General features: G+C 36.8%; 1 protein-coding gene across 1 annotated transcript in view; it reads left to right on the plus strand.

The window, feature by feature from the left end:
• Positions 1-18200: 18200 nt before the first annotated feature.
• CLSTN2 (calsyntenin 2) overlaps positions 18201-24110 on the plus strand; it is a 225056-nt gene continuing 219146 nt past the window's right edge. The window contains exons 1-2 of the mRNA XM_086618608.1: positions 18201-18207; positions 18966-19088. Of these exons, the coding sequence (XP_086474734.1) occupies positions 18201-18207; positions 18966-19088 (130 nt within the window). The remainder of the gene's footprint in view (positions 18208-18965; positions 19089-24110) is intronic.

The following is a 24110-nucleotide window of genomic DNA, read 5'->3' on the forward strand; positions in this document are numbered from 1 at the left end:
TACGCTTCAGCCTGATCTATCTGAATGTTTACCATTCCTTGTGGAGGAGGAATTTGTGTTGACATATTGTAGCTCTTATATAAAATTATGCCAAAACTGATACAAAAAAAAAAAAGGAAAATACTGATCTAAAAAGTGAGAAAGAGAAAAAGAGAAGTATACTGTGATCAATATCAGAAACAAAGATAAATGAATACAAACACTGACACATACAGGAAGAAAGTTCACTGTCGTCACTGTCAAAAACTTACAGAGGCCACAGAAAAATAAACAAACGACGGGAAAAAAACCCCAACCCCTGAGTCATATTAGATTTTTAACTTGCTGTGTAATTGCTTTGTATAAAGGCTGATGAATAACAAAGCTCATCGTGGCTATGCACCATACAGTCAGTCCTGTGAGACTCATTGTGGCGGTAATACTTTTCTGTGTACTGCTCTCTTTGCCAGCAAAATGTTCTCCTATGAATGACATTGTGAATCCTTTTGATGTTCTTTTGTTCTGAACACTGTCTCAGCCATGCACCATCAGTCATAATCTCTTCTGTAAAGAGGATTTTTATTTTAACCTTTTTTGGTTCAGAAGAAAAATCCAGTTACTCATTTTGGTTAGTGCTAATGCTTAGGCTGTTACAGGGGGTAGCTTCAAACCACTGCACTTCAGAAATGAGCATGCTGGTAAGAACTTTTGTTTTTCATAATGACCTAGTAATGTAGTGATAATGCAAGTAATAGTCCATACCTAATGATTTCATGTCCAAGGACTAAAAGAATTACTGTAATATATTTAGTGTCGAGTTCTGAGAAGGAATTGTAAATCTGTTTCCTTGTGTGTTCTTACTAGACATGGGTGCATTGTTTAGCTGCCAAAGGAAGGGCCTGTAGAAAGAAAAAAATAAAATGAGGATGCATGGTTCCTGATTCTTCTCTCTTCTGAAGAGGAAGGAGCTGAACCAGTGTTCTTGTTCAATCTGCAGAATGTATGTGGAACAAGATAACAATCTGTTTTGAAGGCATACAGCAGAAATTGAGTACTTGGGGTGAATGTTCGTGTGGACTGCTTCTCATTAATGTTTCTGTTGCAAACAGTGCAAGTTGACCATAGGGTAAAACTAGAAGCAGTATCAGAAGCTGGAAGAACATAAATTGAATTTTCAGATTAATTTAGACATAATCTTGGTGTCTTACTGGGATTAATTCACCAAAGATTTTTCAATTCTGTCTCCTAGCTATGTGAAAACATGAATGGGGCTGGAATGTTGGCCTAAAACTAGAGTAATCACATTGAAGTCTCTGACGCTGTTTCAGATTGCTCTGGTACAGTTGAGATGTAGAATTTGAGGCACTGTTTGTTGCACAGAAGCTTTCTGAATCTGCAAAATTCTCCAAGTGTTTGTTACACCCTCCAAATGAAGTCAGCTTCCATACAGACACCATTGCAAGAGGATGGTGAGGGCATGGGAAGATTTCACGTTCTTGTTTGTTGTTTTCCTTGTCTTTGGTTAAGGAGTGATGCTGATATGAGATAGTAGTTACAGAAACACTGTAGTCAGTGAAACTTTTTGCAGTACACATTGAAACATTGGTTTCAAGTGTGCACGAAATGATGACTTGCACAGGGTTACTCTTCCTGCTTCTGATAAATAAAGTTTGGTAATGAACCTGGCCAAAACATTTCTCTCTAGCATATAACTGATTTTCTTTAAAAAAATGCCATGAGTAATTTTTACAGGCAAATACTTCCCCCCACCCCCCCATTAAGTCCAATAGTTATTGATTTGATATGACATTCGCTTTCTTCCTTTAAACCCATTTTTTGGACAGCGTCCTTCACTCAGTGGCAGCAAGGACTAAAAGCTGCTAGTGCAGAAAAAATGACCTGCCTTTTCCTTCAGTCCTCTGTTAGTTCTCAGATTTTGCAGGTGACGAGTGGATCACCACCAAACAGGCACCACCTTTGTGCCATGCTGCCTGCACAATTATATGCCAGCGTCACCTCATAGTGTCACAAAAGAGGATAACTTTCTTCTTGCAGTGCTTTCCCTGCAAGTCTGCCGGGCATGGCCTTAGCACGCACGCTTTACCTGCTCAACCTACTGCTTGAAGACTGAGGATCATGATGACTGAAAGAATGGGGCCTACTGGAAGTGCTTTTGCTTGTAAACTACCCTGTTAAGACATCTGAACGGACTGTATTCCTGTGAACAGTGATTAATAAACGAACTAAATCAACCAAAGCAACTTTGTTCTACAGAGAAGAAGAAAAAAAAAACCAACTAACCCCCCCTTCCCTCAATCCTGGATTGCGAAATGTTGATAGACTCTGAACAGTAGTGATGGGTTGTGATCAAGGGGAGGAATGTGGGAATCAGCTGAGATGCTACTTTGTAGCGAGATCTTGTTTAACTTGATGCACCAAGCTGAAAGTTTGAAGTAGTTCGGGAGCCGATTCCCAACTGGACACCCAAGTCCCTGCCTTGGGGAAGCAGTTATCTGTGGAAAACATGGGCCAAAAGGCAGGGCACAAGAGCTTTTGGCCATTGAATTGTGATCTAGCACTGCAAGGATGGCAACCTTTGAGCTTATAGGATCTACAGATCTGTTGTCACCTTTAAATCAGCTGCTTAAACTCTTGAGATTTAATTTATTCTTACTCCAGTGAGAATGTGAGCTGCACAATCATAGCATTTTGGTTTTTTGTTCAGTTTTAATTTTAGCAAAGAGCAGTGAAAGGAAGAAGCCTTATTGCTGGTGTGAGGTAGGAGAGAGACGATGAGTTATTTCATGAACATGGCTCTTATTTGTGGTAGTGTTTAACTAACGAGGACTGTGCCTAGCAATTTCAGTGACTTTTTCTGCATTTCTCCGCACAATGGTACAAGCACAAGGCCCATGTGTTTTTAGTGCTTTGTTATGCAAATGTGCTTTGTAGTATCAGTAGTAAGATTGACGAAAATATGTGCTGCGTTTGTGAGGGCAGCTTGCTTGTCATCACTTCCCTCAGTCATCTGCATCTTGTTAAAATGTATGAACACAGTTGATACACATCAGACAAGATTATTCAAATGTATCTATGCGAGGCAGCAGCTCCCAGAGCCTTGCTCCTGCAGAGCTCCTTTAGAATCTCACCCATCTGAGCCCTGCTGTTTACCCTCCGTGACCCGGGAGCACTGTTTTCCAAGCTTGGATCAAACCCAGAAGGCGCTAGAAGCAGTGAGCTACTGCGACTGTTGGTAGATTCAAGTTGGCATCCTTGATGTAAAGGCAGTCCAAGTTTTGCTTTGAAACAGAAGATAGTTTTGAAAGGTTGTCCAGCCCTTCTGTAGGATACATGTCCCTTATGATGGCAATTTTTTTTCTTCTTTGTGTTTGGGGACCACTGATATATGAGACTAGTCAAATATAAGTGGTCCCCTTTTGCCCCTTCTTTCTGAACCACAGCAGTCCTTTGACCTTTGCCAGGCAGGTGGCTTCAGTTACTTTAAGTATGAAGTGTATTGAGCTTGTAGATTCTATTACTGATACAGATTCTGTAAAATATCTTTTTTATTCCTAAAGCCAAGTTAGTCTTTTGTCTCATTTAGCCCTAATTTCCTAGGGGAAAAATATAGTTGACATTTTTCATTCTGTTTGTTGTAGGAAACATGGATTACCTTAAATTCTGTTCTGTTTTGGTTTTTGCTTTTCTGGTTGTTTTTGTTTGTTTGTTTTTTTGTTTTCCCCTTTCATCTGGGCTATAACAGTAAAGGTTGATGAGCAGTGTTGAAGATGTGCTGATATAAACACAGCCATTTGCCAAATCCCTGCATCAGCCTTGTTAAATGGGTGTTTACATGACGGAGTGGTATCATTTCTGCATTTATGTAGCTGCGGGCACTTTCTTGGATTCCCAAGATTGATGCAAACATTCAGTTATCTCTGCTGTTTCTTGTTAAACTTTCATATATAACAATTTTACTATTTTTAAGTGTTATTGTGAAGTTACTATGCATAGATCTTGAATGAATGAAGTTTCAAAGTCATCAAAAAAACTAGAATTAAATGTGGTTTTTTATCTGTGAGAGACCGGACAGTTACAAGTATGTTTCTAGTTCAGATGAAACTTGTAAATGTTGTAAACTTTGGGTGAGGACATGACATATTCGGACATTTCTGCCTTTGCACAGGGGGTAGTATATGTAGGATGAGGTCTTTAGGACTTTTATATGTTTGCAAAATGCAAATATATAAAATTTATAACTGTGATTTGCTTCGTTCCTTCTCTTGCCCTTTCAAGCAACGGTCTCTCCAAATTGGGCAATAAACAAACATCAGTGTTGACCTCTGAAAAATACATATTTTGATGCCTTACCATTTATGATATGGTGTCATTTCTGCATTTATGTATCTGCAGGCAGTTCCTTCTACATTCTGGCTTATTTGTTCCACAGAGGTCTCGACTTCTGTCAGGAACGCTTGACTGATCTAGTGAGCATCCACTATTTTAGTTTTGCCATAGCCTGCCTGTGCATAAACTAGTAGGGAATGTTCTTACAAGGCTGGTAAATTAATGAATTGTTTTAGTCGTTTCCCTTTTATTATTACCCAGCATATATGCTCATTCATTGATTTGATTCATCTGTGGTTATCACAAATCTTCACTTTATCTTCTATTGATTTGTACAGAGGTATATTTTCTGGTATGACTTTTAATGTGTGCTTGCCTTTGAGCAGTACTCCCTTCTTCCATGTATTTTATATTTAACAGACCATATTTCTTATATTTTTATTTTGGAGCAGAACCTGTTCTTTAGGATGTTAAAACTGATCAGACCACTTTTCTATTAACAACTCAAACTTTGTGAGGGCAAAGTGTCCTTTGTATATATCCTTGAACATGCAATCAATGGACGAAAGATTCTGATTATCACCAATTATTTCTGAGGGAAGGGGCCTCAGAAGAAAAGTATCTGGAGAGTCGTAATTGAAATTGATACGTAGAAACTATCTGGAGTTCTTGCTTTAGGAAGACCAGAAAAAAAGTCCTTTTTTAAGTTACCTGTGTTTCGAATAATCATTGACTATCACCAGGGTAACCTTTTGAAATACTAAAAAAAAAAAAAAAATAATAATTGTGTTGTGAAATTTAGGATCTGAAATATTGGGCAAAAATTGGAGTCAATATTATTTATTGAAAATACGTCCAGGAGCTTTAACTTTTTCTTTAGATTTTATAGGAATGATTTGTATAGTTGTATATTTTTGTGCCCAAACCTGGTTTTTCAACCAGACTGTAAGAAATATCAGAAATGTGATTTTAGTAAACTGTTCCTTTGACAGCAGCCACTAAACTTACTGTAACAAGATTAGCTGATGGCTTACTGTTTTTTGTTTTGTTTTGTGTTTTTTTTTTTTTCCAAATGGAAACTTGGTTGAAGTCTCCTTTCAGAATTCTTTTGCTTGCTCAAATGCTGATATTATGTGCATAATGAGGGGTAAAACTGACAGGATGTGTCTGTCACTGGAGTAATGAATATCAAATGATCAGTTTGAAGTGAACGAACTGTAAAATATATAATTATCATTCATTGTTCCATACCTTTTGCGATAAAAAGCATGAAAAGAAATTTGCAATAAAATGTGTCCCATCTGCAACATTGTAGGACAAAAGCTGATATGTCATGGGTCAAAATCAATCTTACTTATTAGCAATTCATAGAAGGAGTTGATAATTAAGGACAAAGTGAGGAAGCTGGGAAAAATATTATTTGATACTTAGATATGAGACTTAACTAATTTATTTAAAAACCTCAAAACCTGTAGAAGATGCAATTTCATTTTTCTTGCATCATTCAGTTTTCTGTTCGACAGGCAAGTTTTTCTATGCTGGATGAAGCCCTGGGAACTCTTTTTACAGCAGGTAGCAATAATTAAGAAATGATCTGTGTAATTGTCAAGGAATGCTAACAACTAATGAATTGAATAGTAGCTGTTCTTCAGATTAGGCAGACAGAAATGAATTTATAGACATAAAGATAATATCTTATGCAAGTACTCATGCCAATCTGTTCTGAGCAATTTATTATTCTAGTATTATGTAATACCTGTTTTGGAGGAAAAAAATATTGATTGCAGTCTTTCTGAGTTTCTCAAAATTAGTTGTTTTCTCTGAGATACATATTTTGGTTTTGGTGGAGAAATATAGCTGAGTTGTCAGCTTCTAAACAGTGTGCATACGAGGGGATTGGGGTGCCTGAAGGCTGGATGCTGTGTCTGTCTAACCATTGATTATTTTACTCTTGTTTGTCTGCTTGGTAGTCCTCTGGTATACCCTGTAACGCAATATGATGTTTTACATCAAGATTCAAAGCAGCAGTTTTCCATCATCATTTTCCTTTCCTTTATTTGCTTTAGTCTCGTCAGCAGACCTAGTGGACAGCCCATAACTCAAGGGCACACGTGGCTTTCATGGAATTCATGAAGCTCCTGTTCTCAGAGTGCCTGTGTTGTCTGACAAGCAGCAGGGGGTGCTTGAAGTGGAGGAGGTGGCTAACTTTAGTGCCTGTTGTTGGGAAGGAGTGCAAAGCAGGAATCACTGTAGCAGATGTCACTTGGTTGCCATTGCATCCCACAGCAAAGAGCCACCACCTGTTGGCATTGTCATCTCCCATCTGTGACCGAGTCGCAGACCTTCTGTGGTTTTCAGTGATGGTGAGGTTTTACCATGTGGTTTTATACAGTCAGAAAGATTGGTCAGTCTTGCCATAGTTTTTTCTTTACTGTGAGGTTCCTTGTATAGTGTGCTAAAAGTCCAAAAGTATTCTGGCATTGTCTTTGTAAGGCAGAAACACAGGTAGGAACTCAAAATTTTTGAAGGAGGCAAAAAAACCAAAAAGAACCCTGAATAATGTTTATGTTTGTATCTAAAAGGCTTTGCAGAGCCCAGGATGCTGCCTTCAGTTATATTTAATAACAGATGGGAAAAAAGGTAACACACACATTCAAGTGATCTCTTGGTTTCTTCCTGTATTTGGGTATCTCCTTCCTCACTCTTTTCTATGATCAGGCTAAAATGAGAAGGATAATTGTACAGCGAGTTTACTTGGAGTTCTGGTGGAAAGCTGTCTTAAAATCATTGTGGAAGTTGATAGATTGCTGTCATTCCTAAAGAGACCGAGATCTAAAAAGCCTCTTGGTGCTGCGGTAGGAGCCATACGAGGAGAGGAATGTGTTATTTGTTGATGCAATGTCATGCTCCGGCTCTGACTGTAATAGGGCTCGGTGCTCAGGAGTAATTCTGACTCCTAATACAGGCAAATTCTGCCACGCTTTCACTCTGAACATGAATTGTACTTAAAATTTATTATTTAAATACATAAATGTGTATATCAGGAGGTAGTATTTGCTAATGTATGTGCTTTATTTTAAAACTAGACTTGGAAACCTAATTTCTATGTAAATACACTGATACCTTTCAAATAGTCTAGAAATTAGGAGACGCTCTGAGGAAGTTGAGAGGAAATAAGAGAAAGAAATATAGGAGGCCATTTTCAGGTTGAAATGCAGAAGAGAGTGGTGAGAGTTTTTTGAGGAAAGAATAAACCATTCAAGTAGAATGAGTGATAACTTCAGATTTAAATCAATAGAAAATGCACTGAGAGAAAGAAGATTCCCTTGGGAAAAAAATAAAGGCTGCATTGATAATGAGGAGTGTAAAAACAATTAAATTAAACATTGTGTTATAAAGTTAGAGCTGCTTATAAACAGAAACAGTCTCAAAGCTTAAAAATAGTTATTTCAGGCAGTTCCTAGGTCTAAACTAAGCTGTTAAAAGAAAATAAATGAACTAGAAAAAATTGAAGTGTAGACAGAGTATGACTGAAAAATGCAGTATTGTTATGAAAAGCAGAATGTCTTTCTGCTTGACATACTGATTATAGCCCATGTAATTATATGCATTCTTCTGTCTTGGATAGCTCAAACAAATAGGTCTTGACTATTAGAATTTCTGAAACACCCATGTTCCTATTGATTTTGTTTGGGAGACAGATTATTATTTGTTTTGGAGCATGTAACAGCTTCACTCAAGGACCACAAACTAATAAGAGACACTGTATAAAAGTGAAAAGGAGTTGGACCCTGTCCCAAAAAACTGTTGTTCTTTAGGAGAAAATAGACAACCTATAACAAATGACTGTCATGGACACAACCTCACTGTAGTGGTACCAAACGAGAAGACGCTCCCTCTTCATCTTTGTCCTTCCTATGCACTATTTACTACATTCCTGCCTTCTCCTGTGATCGAGACAGAGAACATCATCAATTACCAACTGCACTGTGCATTCATGGTAGTAAAATTTATGTAACCGTTATTTTATTAATGTATGTGGTCATCTAATAGATGTCAATATTTTAAGACGTATTCTAGAGATAGGTTTGAGGTGAGGAAGGATAGTTAATGTATGTATTTGAAGTACGTTTCAATTTGAGACATCTGAACACAAAATGTGGAAATACTTGCAAATAGACTTCATTCTACATTTCTCTGTAGTGCACTTCTGCCTACACTACTGATAGTTATTTTTGCACTTAATCGTTTAATCTGTGGATTTTGGTACATGACTACTAGACAGGATGTCCTAACATGAAAGTCTGTAATTTGTGTAAAAATACGTGTACCATCATACATATGTACACCTTGCAGCGTAACAGTGATTCGGAAGTAATTGTCGTCCATTTGTGGTTTAACCATAATCCTAGAATGATACAAAACATCCAGAAGATCCATACTGTAAAGTTTTCTTATCCTCCCAGTCTCTATGTTTCTGTGCAGTTGCATCTTTCTCTTAACCTTTCAGCTTCATAAGCCTTTGCTGACATAAAAATATTCAGAATTTATTAGTATCTCTCAGTTTCTTGCGCTCTTCCTATTTTTTCATCTTCTCTTAAAGCATCTCTTTTCAAAAACAACATGGCTAATTTGGGAAAGAGTAGTGGTCATAATAAGGAAAAAGATCACTAACCTCAAAAAGAGGGTCATTTCTCTGGAATAAGAGATGGGACCTCATCTCTCTGGAATAAGTAAAGGACAGGTAATTTGAAACAATACCTGTCCTTTAAATAATCAGGTTCTCTCTACTGGAATGTCCTTCAGCCCCTGCTGTATGGAAATCTATAATTTTGTACAAATAATGGAAAGATGAACATTGATACGTTGTTCTATTTTAAAGAAATAAACTACCTACTCGTTTAAAATCCGTAGTGTTAGGATTTAGCTAATTTTCCAAGTTTTCCAAATGCATAGGCTTATGTGTAGGAGAATGGGATTTCAGTGAGATTAAATTTGTGATAACGCTCAAAAGTTCTGGGCTATCAAAGTAACGTGGCACAAAATGAATGCATTTTATAAAGGTTACTATTTCTTACAATTTTTATTTGTTTTAGCCTTCTAATCTAATAGTGGTTTTAACTTTGAATTTTCAAAAATGCCATTCTGTACTTCAGAGTAGGACTTCAACATAAATTACTACTTACAAAGAAAGACTGTTGCTAGCCTGAATGATAATTTGCAGAAAAACTAGGACCTGTGAAATTCTGCTCAGCGAATGTTAAAATGTCTAGTATTCTGTAATAGTTACAGTGTTCATTTTAGAGATGACGTAATTGAGACCATTGATAGGAAGAAACACCAGCAATTGGAATTCCCTGGTTTTAATATTTCGAGCAATCAAAGAGGTATTATGCGTGCAAATTTGTTCTTTAGTTAAACAGGGCACCCTGCAGATCTGTAACTCCTCAATGAGGTCTGATTTTGGTGCTATTAGGGGATTACTCCTGCTTTTCTGGGTAATTATTGATTTATTTTTTTGTTTCCTATGGCAACACACTGTCTAGATAAAAATGTTTACTACTGATCTATATATTCCTCAGCGCTGCTGTAAATATCTGGATTATTTACAAGATATTGATATCCAGTCCATGAAACAACTGTGCTGAAATCCCTGTTCAGATAGTATCATCTAAAAAACCTCTTAAGAGGATGCTCCTTTATTGCTTATTCAAGGAATAAGGATTAGCATCAGCTTTAGTCAAAATGCATGCTGTAAACTCTCATAATGGAAAAATAAGTCCATGTTCTGAACAGTTTTCAGTCCAAACAAAAAAAGATAAAGCGTGTAAGAATGAGGCAACTTCATATGATGAATGTGGAGTTATTAAATATTGAAGAAAGTGGAATGAAATGATAGAGGGGTTAAATAAAGATGTTAACTATATTGTGAATCTCAAGTTTTTAATGTATTTTAAATGAGATGTGGATGTTCATAAGAAATATGTGTTGAATTAAAGGTCAACACTGTTAAGAAAGATAAGTGAAATGTTTTTGAATACAATTAAATACATAGGAAAACACAACCTCCTTTATGACCTTTTTCTGTCCTTGTGACATGAATGAAAACATTTTTATGCCATTAGATACTTCCCCCAAGATGTTTAGCAGTATAGACTTTCATGAGGACGTAGCAGATGTGTGCTGTTGAGGTTCCTGTGGCTAGTTGTGGGACAGACTCTTTACGAGATTCCAGTTTTCTTACTTCATCTGTAGTACACAAGCAACTTTCTGGTCTGAACGTTGAGGCATAGACTGTGATATTTCAGAATTCAGTTTTGCGTTCTCTGAAGTCTTTTTGTTGTGACAAGTATCAATAGACAAATTTGTAAGGACTGGGTATCTTAATGAGACGAAATCTCTTTAGAGGCAGGTAAAGGCACAGAGAGCACAACTACGTGGTCTGTCAGCTAAAAGATGACAGTAAGGCACAGTGTAAAGATTTATTCTTGTATGCATATGCAAATTCAAAATGTAATTGTCAGAAACAGGGGTTAAAACTAAAATGCTGCTAAAAGTTTTGCATATGAATATTGTGAGGAGAATTTTATGAAATTTGTACCTCGACTGTTTTTCCTGAACAGCACAGGTTTGGATTGACCAAAGCATTTAATAAGTTCCTGTTAAATGTTTAATATTGATTTGGTCAGTGTTAAAAATAATAGTGCTCCTCCACCCCAGAAAAAACATTTTTACATGAGAATCAAGCGTATTTGTAGCTACATGAACTTCCAGGCGTGTACTTCCAGAATAAGTACGGAGCATGGTGTTTTACTTTAGAAATAGCCAGTACATTACTGCCTGATATCATCACGTACCTTAGACAAGGCATTTGATGCTTTTGGTCAAATAAGCTTGTAATGAGAATGAGCTACTAAGAAAGGAGAACTCCACCTCAAATTTCCCCCTTTTTTAATGTAAGAACAAATTTTGCTAATCGGAATTGTCATTACTAAAAGATCTTCTCTTGGTGGCCAGAAAATTTGCTTATGGCAGAAGACTTTCTTGTGCAGGCAAGGTAGGTTTGTGTTGTGCAGTATGAGCAAACCAATGCAAATTTATCTGTAGGATCATCACTGAGTAATTCAATGTTGCTGAGATGTACTGCTTATAATGTATTCTTAAGTTAAAATGTTCTCCAGAGTTCGTATCTCATAATCACATATCAATCACATAAATTCTGCTTTAGCTGAACTTAGTGTCGAAACTCACATTGCCTGAATTGTGGAAGGAATTTCATGTTATTATTTTGTGTAAAAGCACATAAAACATTATGATTTTAAGTTTTCTATCTAAAAGCAAACCCAGAATGTAACTACTGGCATTTCAGTAATTCAGGCAATGACATCACATTGAGAACTAAAGACATGAGACAAAATAAGTTTCTTCTTTACAGTTTGTCTTTGACAAAACGTATAAAATGTGGTTTGTATGTGAAAGTTTCAGGAAAGTTTTCAGTTTCTCTTGTATATAGGGAAACGCAGCATTTTGTTTTCTGTTCATATAGCCACTCAGTGTTTTTTTTTCCTAATGCTGAAAAAGATTTAATCCCATAAAATGCAAACATTTATTTAGTTCTCCTACTTCCCAGCCGTTTTCAGTTTCTGACTGTAACTTGGTTTCTTTTCCCTCAAAATACGTTTATTCGTGTCCCTGTTTTCTCTGCCAAGCTCCTAATCCTCATTTCTTTAGTGACCTGAACACCCAAATCTGCTATCTTCTAAACTCTTTGTCTCAGCTGCTGCTCTATGAAATTTTAGATTTCATTCCTGTCTTTGGTTTCTAGCCCTGGCCCATTCTGGAGCAGGCAATGCAGGAAATGCAGATGTGCGTCTCTGGTTGTATCCTGGAGGAATTAAGGTCCTCTATGTTGTAAAGTTACATGCGCACAATACAGTCATGTATGAACTACGTGAACGGGATTTGCTTATTGAAAACACAATCTTTGGAATGTTCTAGTTATCTGTAACTAGAGTTACTGGAGACTTTAGCAAATTTGTGTTAAGGATGTGAGTTTTCAAAACCTCTAGCTTGGTCACATAAGAATGAACATGGCACAAGCTACACTTGTGAATCAACATAATTTTCTGACCTCTCCCTCTTCCCCTTTAAAGTTTTGACTTCTTGATCCAAAGCCTAGGGCTGTTAAAACTGTCCACAGAAAAGGCCACTAGATTTTAACAATGGACAAATTTTATTTTTCAATAGCCTTTTTCTCTGAAATACCTGAAACGATGAGCTAGAACTGGCCCTTGCAGACCACACAAGTCTTCCTGTGGTGTTCACCCAGCAAAGTATCACCCCGAAGGAGAGGACTGCCAAACCAATAACATCCAGATCCGGGTAGGAGGTTTTGTCAGCCATGATAATCGTGCGTTGCAGATGTCAATGTCATCTGCATCGTTAGGATTTTTATGTTATGCAGTATCCTCCTAATAAGGCATTAGAAGCACTCTCTTTCTTTGCTGTACAAGATAAGAACTTGTCACTCGTGGTGCAGTCTGCATGAAGGGTGAGGTTCAGTCTCTCATATTCTACACAAGTTAATGGGATTTCATGCATATGTTTAAAAGGCTTCCTAAGCATCTAAAATTTGGCTGTTTTTTAGAGGAAGGCCTTTGACTCTGAAAGACAGGATTCCAGCAAGCTGAGCTGAAGCTCATTCAAGTTAGCAGATGAAAGGACTTAGGTTTTCTTACCACTTAGTTCAGCTCTAAATTTTCTGCTGGATTTACTGGAATCTGCTCTTTAGAGGGAGAGATTAGAGAACGTATTATCCATACATTTAAATGGAAAATAGATCTATTATGCTATTTTGGAAAAAAGAAAGAAAACATTTGCATTCATAAAGCAATTCTTAACCTTTATAATTTGCTACCTCAAGTTTTAGCTTCCTAAAGTTTAGAAATCAGCAGTTAAATCAACTAGACAATATTGGCTCTGCCCTGCTGTCAGTGGTTATGGCTTCTAATACTTTTTTCCTTTTCATAGTTCTTTCATAATGTGCTATTTTTGCATCAGTGACATTTTGTAAGTATTTTAAGTCAGAAGCCATCTGAATTTTGGAAACACCGTTGTACTGTATTCCTTGTACAAATGCTGCTTTCCACCCAGTCCCCCCGCCCCAAACAAGTGTCTATCTTGGGTTATAGAAAAGATGTTGTCTTTCCTCATAAGATGATGTCTTCATACATTTTGTCTGTATTGTGGTCCAGTTATAATGATACTCGCGCACTGACAAGCTGCAGCTCTCTTCACAGGCGCTGAGACTTGGAAGAATTAATTGATAGGGTGTGATTGCCTTCAGAAAGCCCTGTGCGTGGCTCGCAGTCTGATAAAGCAGACAGTCATCTTTTAATGTTGTAGGCATTACAGACACAGAGCTTTTGTGTACCTGTAGCCATACTCACAGTAAAGGGCTTTTTGGTAGATTGCCAAAGAGCTTGGAGGGGGAGCAGTTGATATTTTCTTTTCCTACTGCTGATGTATCAACATCTTGTCTGTGGTTTTGTTCTCTGTGCTGCTGAGCTTCCCAGCAGGGAGCGCTGAGCCTTCAGTGCAGGTATGAAATGCTCGGATGCAGTCACAGCTTGGAGGGGAGTTCGGCGTGAGGGGTTGGTTGCTTTTCTTGCTCTGCATTAGGAGGCAAGTAGCAGGGAGGGTTTTGAGCATGCCGTCTGGAAGGGGTAAAACGCAGGGCACTGTACAGAGGGTGGGGAACTTGTGGGAGTTCGGCATATTTTGGGTGTTCGAAACATCATCTGGCCTTTCTTCTATATTCATTTTGCTAAATTTTGGGTCTTGTCCTTGAACTGACTTTCAAGGCAACATTCCTGGAGGCATAGGATTTCTTGCAGACTCTACAGAATGAGTTGGTTTTTCTTTAGCCTTTTTCTTCCTCATTGTTTTACATGCCAAGTGCATTTGCAGATGGAACACAGAATGGCAGTTTTCTAGCAAGGTAGTTTAATTACATCCAATCGTGAGCTTGGGGGGGGACAGACTATGGAAACGCAGTGTAAACAGTGCATGCAAATTTTAATGAATTGACCTCTAACTGTAATAAAGGAAAAAGATTAATTGCTTTATCCTAGATGCTACAAATTATTTACATTATTATTTTATATAGATGACTAATAAATTTTAGGAAGGGAGGCAAGTTTAAAAAAAAGCAACCCACAGCATAGATATATTTAATCTTCACATCTTTAAACGTGTGTTTGAATTCTTGAAAGCATTGTACTGATTTCAGCTGCTTTTACCCAGCTTGAGAAATACAAGGAAAAGGTAAACGATGAATCTTTTCAGAGATCTTTTGTAAAAAGACAAAACCATACTTTTTTCTTTTTTTTTTCCAGTTTCAGAGTTAATGTGTGTCCTACAACTTAATATACCTGAAGAAGGAAAAGAATTTGCTGTGTAGTTTATCTGCTGAGTATCCAGCTTGTTCGCTTTTTTAAATTTAGCTTGCTATATAGTACACTGCTCTTGTGGTTCCCGAAACTTTCACATACAAACCTACACATAAATTTCTTCCATCATCTTTAGCAAATGCAAATCAAAAAATATAGTTTGCCTATCACTTTCTTTTATGGAATGTTGTTAATTGTAAGCACTGCTGAGAAATATTATACTATTTTTAACCATTAGTACCCCTTCTGTTTTAAAAGTAAAATATAAAATTCCTGACTTATTTGGAAGTTTATAAAAATTCCAAAAATGTACATGTTAATCTTCACGAGATTCTAATAATGGGAATTATGTAACTTCTTAAATAATATGAATTATGGTTTGTTTTTTGTGTTTTTTTTTTCTATTTAAATGTACATTTTCATATAGCCTAAAATAGACAGAATGGGTAAAACTTTTTTGTTCTGGTGTTTAAATAAATGCAATGTGACATTACTGTGTCTTTAGAAACTTGACCTAAAGTTTGACTGGTTTTAATGTAACTGAGAAAAGAATGAAACTTTAACATAGCTTGGCGGGTATTTTAAACTAAATGTGGATTGAAAGGAAAAGCCTAACTGTATATATTTACATTAAGACCTTTTGGTTCCAACAAATTATATTAAAAAAAAAAAAAGTGATTTTTTTCGGATGCGGCTTTGGATATCTGTCAAAAATTTAAAGCTCTGAAAAAAATCTCTTCAGCTATATATGTTATCGAAAACACAAATTATTATCCTGAACATGAATACAGCTTGGATCTGGATGCCTATTAGTCTATCTCAAACATATTACATTAATTTTTCTACAGTATTAAAAATAATTATTTGAAGGTCAGGGCTAGAAAAATGGAGGGTAAAAGTTACCTGCGTAAGTTACATGGTATCATGTTTTGAGGTATAGGTCCTGCTCTAAGGAAGAGGAATTAGTTAGTAGCTGAGTTGCAGATGATGTTTTTGTTTCAATACATTAATATTATTAAAGTAGAATAGATAAGGGAGGAAAAAAATCATGCTCATAAAGTAGGCACATCTAGAAGGATATGTAATTTGCATTTAAAATATATAATTCTCAAATATCTTGAAATTTGAATCAGTAGCTAGAATGAGACAGGATGAAACACCTTTGAATTAATTTTTTAAATTCTACTTGTTTTAAAGATTCTACATATGGATAGGAAAATATCAGAGGTTTGAGAGGTGTGTTTGATCTGTGGATAAATACTGATTTGAACCAGTCTAACATTTTGTTGCTGCCCTTCTGTCTTGGAGGAAGAAATGTAGAATATTCATTAATGATATTATATGTGAAGGTACTTTTTTAGAATCTAATATTTATGAAAGCCTATATAGTGGTGTATGTATTTAGTAAGAGTTTCTATGTTAACGTTGTAGCAACCTTTAGCAGAGAGAATATAAACAAACACCCCCAACCAGACCATCAGCTACTAATCTCAGTATTACAATTTCTTATTTAAAACCAAGTGTCTAAAACGGTGTAAAAGGATCAATAATTTTAATGATGTGAAAGTACTTCAAATGTATAAATCATCTGGTACAAAATAATTCTTCTGCACTCTCAAAGAGTGTGGGTCATTTCCATTACTTTTAAAGTTTGTACGCCACAGTTTGCACAAAGCTCGTATATTAATAGTTTTTCCTTTGGGGATGTACCTCATAAAAGCTTGCAAATAATTTGAGCTTTTATTGTATTCTCCTTTTGTTTTATTGGCTCTTTCTTCTTCCCAATACCAGTGTCCAAAGTCTGGGGCTAACTTGTAGAACTTGTTCCCGATGTTCTTTGCTGTTTTCCCACCCTGACATAATTTAAGGAATTATGTTGCTGTCACTCATTTGACCGTTGTTATTGCTCATGGGACACTAATGGAAAAAGATGAGGCTTGCAGAATTGCAGTCACTGAATCCTGAGACTGTTTCTTAAGCAAAAGCGTCGTCAAAACTTTTCTATAGAATCCGATGTTCAAGGAAAGGTTTTTTGCAGGGTTTTGGTTTTTTTGGTGGGTTTTTGATTTTATGAGAGCTCAGGCAATTAACAGAACCAGGAAGAAGGAAAAGCTGCCTTCAGTACTTAAACTGTTAGTTTCATAAGGAGCTCCCTTTTCATGTAAATTCCTATTTATGGGTTCATTATTGTTAAATTGTATCTGCCTTCAATCAAGAGGTCATCTCTTATTCTGTACAGCGTGTGTCAATCAAAGCCTTTGAGTCATATCAGTAGAAGTGGAGCATATTGATGTGTCTGGATGTTGAGGCAATTCACGTATTCCAAAAGAGATACAGAATGCTTCAGCTGCCCTGCAAACTGGAATCCCAAATGCCGTACAAAGCTCTGAAATTGCATCCATCACTTCTCATATTTCAACATCGACAAGACTTTTGGCCTTCATCCCATTACATAAACTCGTCCATCTCTCTGGCTGTACAGTCATTACAAGATGAAGAGATTTGAGTTCCCTATTTTCCATTTCACCTTTCCCTGACACATCCCCAGTTTAATCTTCCCATTGCTTAGTTACTGCAAAATGGGCAAAATCACTGTGAAGATAAGCAAGCTTTCGTCTGAAACCATATATATTGCAATATAAAAATGAACTTAAAAGTTCTCATTGATGGTTAGAATATAAAATAATTCAGCTTTAAAAGGATCTCAGATCATTCTTCCTGACTCCGCAATTTGTTAATGATTAAACAAACAAAAGGGGAAAAGAGTAAACTTCAGTTTGCCATAAAGGTATTTGTTTGCTTTTTCCAAATAGACAGTAAACAAAATAATGTGTTAATTGCCCAGCTCCTCTGTTGTGGCCAGAGCCCTCTCTGTCGTTTTTGTGTTTATTGTTACTTTCTTCACATCAAAGAAGTGATGTGGGAGAAACATGAAACTCGATCCTGTCTGGGTATTTTAGAGAAGACAAGGCAGGAAGGAACTTAGGCTTTTGTGTGTGTGTGTGGGGGGGGGCTGCTTATTTGTTTGTTTTTACAGTGGGGTTATTTTAAATAATCCCATCTGGTTAAGTGTCAACCCTCTGTCTTTGAGGTAATTTCTGTTACCTCACTAGATGTTTGCATTAGCATCTGATACACACAACTAAATAACATGTACAAAAATTACCTTGCATCCAGACTTGGTGAAAACACGGTAAATATCCCTTAATGCAGTGTTCCCTCATGCCTAGGGCAGATCATTCTTCAAACTGCAATCTGTTTAGGTTAACATGATTGTATTACTTACGTAGAAGTTCCAAAAACATAACTTTTAGATTGTGGCTGCGGGAACAAAATGCTTTTTATAAGCAAAGCAAAGCTAAGTCTCTTTGAAAATAACAAGGAAGAGGAAAATGTGTCTTCATACTGTCCAATAAATAAGAGATGGCTGGTGAGAGGGACGCGCTTTGAAAGGGTTCAGGAGTAAGACAAGCTGATGATATGTGATGTATTCCCTACTTTAAAAGTGGCTTTTTGTGTAATTACTATGTAATTCAAGACCAGGTGGTCTAATGTTCAACAGCTGTATTTGAAGGACAGATTTTTCAGAAAAGCTTCAGATCCCATTTAAGCATAACTAAAGCTGGTTGAACAGAAAAGAGGCGGTGGCTTTTAGCAAAGTGATTAAAATAGAGAAGTTTATTTTTTGTCTACAATGTACAGAACACTAGAGTTGGGTTAGATTTTTTCCAAGAATGTAAAATGAGAAGTTGACCAAAACTCCAGTATTCTCACCTGCCCTTCTACTTGCCTTTGTGTCTTGACAAGAATTGTGTATCTCTTGACGTCCCTACTCTTGCATCAGTCTTGCAACTGAAAGCAATTCCTTCAAAAGTATCTGACCCTAATTATGTCTGACAGTTGAGAATACATTAAAAACATTTAGAAAATTGGCTTGCTGTTTTGGTGTCTTATTTGAAGGGGTTCCTCTAAGTGTTGGTTTTCTCGTCAGTGAATTGCAGGACAGTACATGTATAATTTTAGTTTAATATTTGAATGTGTGTAAAGTACTTTGGGATCTTGTCAGTGGCTTTTGAGAAATAAAATTAATATTTGATGTACATTAAATAATTTATCTTTAAAGATAAAATGAGCTAAATGAATGTAAAACACAAATCAAATTAATTAGACATACTTTTTCTTTTCTAGTGAACAAACATAAGCCCTGGATTGAGACATCGTACCACGGAATCATAACCGAAAACAATGACACTGTAATTTTGGATCCTCCACTTGTTGCTTTGGATAAAGATGCACCTGTTCCCTTTGCAGGTAGGAATGTACATTAACAGCAGCATTTGAGCTAATGGATTGCATTATGAAGTTACTAGCATTTGTAAGGAATGAATTTGCGGTGCAGAGATAATATGATCTGAAGGGCATGTTTAGAACCTCTGTCGGAGTACTCAGGTTTGACTGTTGGCCCATAGACCTTGAAATGGGGTGTCGTTTACAACAAATGTGTCTGCTGATTGGTTGTGAAACGTAATTTATAAACAGCATAATACAGCAGGCTTCCACTATCAACATTTTTTTCAATGAAAACACAAGAATGATATAATTAAATTTGAATTTGCTTCTATAGAAATGAATCGTTACAATTGCATAAATTAATGATCGTAGTAGTCATTCATATGAATCCTATGATTCATTAATAATAAATGTTTGGTTTTGTTTAGTAATAACAGCCCCTGCTTTCTCTCTTCCTATTTCACTCCCTGGTCCAAACCTGGCTATGGACAAACTATGTAACAAATATTTAGGGTTACTAAAATCTTAGGTTACTGTGTTAGTACTTTATAACTGTCAAGACTTGGACAGAAAATCTAATGGAAGTTTTGAAGATTTTTCCTCAGATTACTGTATGATATTTGTATGTCGTATAGAAGTTTTTTACTTGTATTAAGTCTGCTTTTCCTGACACTTATTCTGTTGTATTATGAGTTCCGTAAGCAGAAAATAATACTTTTGTATGTCAAAGAAATTTTCTCTTAAATTCCCTGTTTCACTAAAAATCTTATCTGAAGAAAAGGGGGACTATTAAGGCTTGATAGCTCTCCTGAAGATCCTAAAAAGAAGCAGTTGTTAAAAAGATTATATTGCTTAAAAATGTTCATCTTTTATAAGGAAAGGAACTAGTGAAGAGGAGTATCCTTGTCCTTGTTGAATGTAGTCGTGTTCAGTAAGCAGTAAGTCAAAGTACGTGGCTCAAAAGCTTTTTACAGCATTATGTAACAATTGTTATTAGCCATTTTCCCCAGAAGCATATATTGGCATAAGCTCATACACTGCAAAACAGGGATTTATGAATGCTTTTTTACTGAATGCTTTTTATTGATTTTTTTTTTTTTTATTCAACCTCATTTTAATATGAAGATTGCTTTGTCACTCATGGCACCTCGTGGTTCTTGGTTGCACAGAACACTTTTCTTCCTCAACCAGGTATGCACTGGAGACGTTTGGTGGAGGGAACTTAGCTAAATTTAGTCAGAGTTAAAAGCCTCAAATAGCGTATATGTATGGATACAGCAACCTCAGCACGAATCACGCTTGTCTGCCGATCAGTGTCTGTGGCACCAAGTTACTTGCTAGTGGAGGCCTAATCAATGTCCGTTAAAAGATAAGCAGACAGCCTCTAACTGGGATGTACTAATTATCATCAGAGCAAGAATACTTCATACAAAGAATAAGGTGTCCTAATTCAGTTACTGGTTTTTGAAACAAAGCAAAAAGTACTTGTTTCCAAATTATTATTTTTTTAATGCGTTCATCAAGAAGCAGCTGTATATTAAAACAAGCAGGAAGTGTGAGAGGAAACTTTGAATGATAAACAGTTATCTGTAATGTATTTGAGTACACTTTTTTCTTAAAACGTTAACTTTCTTATACATGTGCAATTCATTCTTCCAAATGTTTGTGGAAAACAGTAATATAAACTTAGATGAAATCCTTGCTAAACTAAACCTATCAGTGAAATCTTCAGGTACAGTTATTTAGGAATGAAGATTGATTCCTACTGAAAAGACGCTTATTTCATTTTGGGGGGACTTTTCCATTACCATGAATGTTCCATCTCATATTTGCTCCTTTTACTTGCATTCCTTTGGGATCCTTACAAGGATCTTAGTGTCTGTGGAAACAACGCATGTGATTTTTACAAACTCTTTGCTGACAGGGAATTTGCTAGCCTGAGGTTTTCTTTGTTGTGTGGTTCGTTGTTTTTTTTTTACGTTGGGACAGTCTACATGTTTTTGATTAATTAGTGATTTACTCCTGTAGAACATCATCCTTTGAAATACTGAACTTGCACAGACAGACTGGCTTTTGTGATAAAGTTTACATTAGACAGTAGTTTTAATTTAATTTCTTCATTTATTGATTTGAAGAAATCAATAAATGAAAGATTTGAAAGATTTATTTCTTTATTGTGCTAGTGAGGGTGTACTCCTTTTGGAACCATGCTTAACTTGTGGAAGGAAGGGTAGGTAGTCCTTGTGTTTATGGCCAATGCAGGGAGAGCTTCAGAATGTGGTGCAGTAGTATCAAACCAGAAAGTATGTCGTGTCAAAACGAGTGTGCTGGGTCTGTGCATTGGAGACTATAAACCTTACTGAGTTTTGTCTCCAAATTGTCTGCGTTACACTTTATGAAACAAAGTTAGTGTTGAGGTCTGGAGTATCTGAGATAGGCCAACACTATGGTCTTCTAGGATTATGGTGACAAGATGTGCACTACTGGTAGCAGGTACCAGCAGTTAATGAGCTTGCACTGTTCTTTCCATCCAGGAACGCACAGGTCTGCTCTACAAGCTCTGGCATAAAGGAACGGGAGAGGGCTGTTTGTACCACTCACTGTAAAAGCTCCGAGTTCAGCAAGAGGAGCCTGGAATGGATTCAAGTTCTGCTCTGAGCTGTGTGTTATCAGGGATGCTTTGAGCAACGCGCAAATCACCTTGCTCCTGTTGCTTGCGCTGGTGCACATTACTTTGTGCATTTCATGTTTTTCACCTGAGAAAATAGTTTTTCACCTAATAACTAGTTTGTTACTAAGCTCAAAAGCAGAACTAAGCTATTATGACACATTTGATGTTTGTCAATGATTCTTTTCTGTCCCCAGTGCTTCGGTTTGTTTTCTATACTCGTTCTCATTTGTTTGGTTTAAATGTTAGTTGTGGCATAGGCCTATTCTAAACTATAAACAGTATTTTTGTTTTCCCTTCTGCAAACTTTAATATTATTGCTGATACCTGTGTCTTTTTTCCTCTCCATGGCTAAGGTAAGTCTTCTATTAACTGTCTTGCCAAGCCCTTCTAGTAGTACACACATTATGGTTCATGTCAAACTCCTATTCATGGAATCGTCACAAGAGAAAATGACTATAATCTGTGCTTTTTTTTCTCACCTCTGTCTAATGTTTAAAATCAAAGGTGATGACAGGAGAAAAAGGAATCTTCCATGCAGCTAACCTCTCAACAGGTCTGTGTTTCCAGGGAGGACTAACAGGAGACTAACAGCACTAAATGCGCCTGTGAAAATGCTGGCTGTCAAATGTGATCAGCCTGTTTCATAACTAGAGCATGAAGACTTTCCCAAGATTGCAATGAATGGTCTTTGGTGTATCTTTATCTTAGGAATTTATCTTATGAATTGTGCCATAACTGGAGTATATGTAAAATCATGGTTCTTAAAATTATCATGTTATGAACATATTCACTTCCTTTTTTTCATGCAAGCACATTTTTCAGACTCCTATTTTTGAAGGAAAGCTTGAAAATACCATCGCGAGTGGTTAAGTGCCAGAAGTAATATGAGTTTTCTAAACTTCAGTTTTTCAAGTCCTGACCTGCAGGGGATTTTCACGCACTCGTGTTGAGATACAACTGATCTTTAAAATAACTAGGCTCACCACAGCAACCTGGAGCCTTTTGCAGGGTATCATAGAAGAAAAAAAAAAAAAAACACAAAACAAAACAAAAAACAAAACAAAACAAAAAAAACCCAAAACAAAACTCCAAAACCATGAAGAAACTGCAAGTCCTGTAGAAATAGATTAGGTGTTCCACCTTTCTCTTCAAACAGTATTGTGTAGGTGCAGTATGGGCTTACTTATGTAATTTACAGAAATTCACTGGAGGAATCTCTTTTTAAAAAAATATAATAAAGGCCACCCAAAGGAAGGACTGTAACTTTAATTAGACTTGCACCAATCTGCAGGGTCCGCCATCTGACAGTCAGCTGTCACATGCTGGTTATGAGGCTGGAAATCACTTCAGGGATTTGACTTTCAGTCTTAGGAGTGGGCTGGCCAGAAAGAAGGTGAGATCAACTGAATCAAATTGACAGTGTTCAGTTTCTGTGATGGCAAGAAACCCTCACAAAATGCTGTAGGATTTTGGAAGGCGATTTGGAAAGGACACCCATCTGCATTTTAGTAACAGTAACTCCATTTCATCAGAAATGTTGTGCAAAAATAGATCTGAAAGGAACTTCAGGATGTCTCCAGTCCATCCTCCTGCCCAAGGCAGGACCCATTATACATGTGTCATTCCTGATAAATGGTTTTCTGTCCTAATCTTAAAGACCTATAGTGACAGAGATGCAACAGCTTCCCTGGGCAATCTATTCCACGCTTCACCATACTCAAAATTTTTCACCTGAACTTTCTGTACTGCAATTTTAGCCGATTAATTTTTGTCCTATCCACCATGGCTAGGTAGAGCAGATTTTTCCCATTCTTTTTTTGCAGCAGTAGCCTTTCATGTTACTCTCTAAAAACACTGTGAGCCTCTTAAACAGCATGGGTTGGAGGTGGGGGTGCTTTGACTGTCCTGTGTTACTGGTACAGATGTGAAGCAGAGAAATAGAAAGTAACTTTCAGAACCTTGATGAATGCCCTTTTCACCTTGACAGTGAAGAGCCTAACTCTTCACTGTGTCACCATTATTAGGCTGACACACTTGCATTTCATTGCAATGTGTCACACCAAGGTTAAGCTGGATAGTTTTACCACAGCAAGTTGGGTCCATTCAGTCTTAAGCTGCTCTTAGGCTCTTGATAGGTTTACAGATGGCATTTTTTAAAAATACTCAGGTGTGTGTCTTCCTGGCTCCACACAGGCAGGTACTCTGTATCTCTGAAGTAGTTGCAAATCAGACTTTCTTTGCAGATGCAGTCCCAGTCTGTGAATATACTTTGGCAGTGCTAAAACCACTGCAAAAGATAAGTAGACAACAAAACCAGCCAAGAAGGATGTCTGAGTATTTACTGAACTACAGGCTGCATCCACAAACTCTCT

This window comes from Tauraco erythrolophus, chromosome 11 (genome assembly GCF_009769465.1).
Source record: "Tauraco erythrolophus isolate bTauEry1 chromosome 11, bTauEry1.pri, whole genome shotgun sequence".
In the NCBI taxonomy this organism is placed as follows: domain Eukaryota; kingdom Metazoa; phylum Chordata; class Aves; order Musophagiformes; family Musophagidae; genus Tauraco; species Tauraco erythrolophus.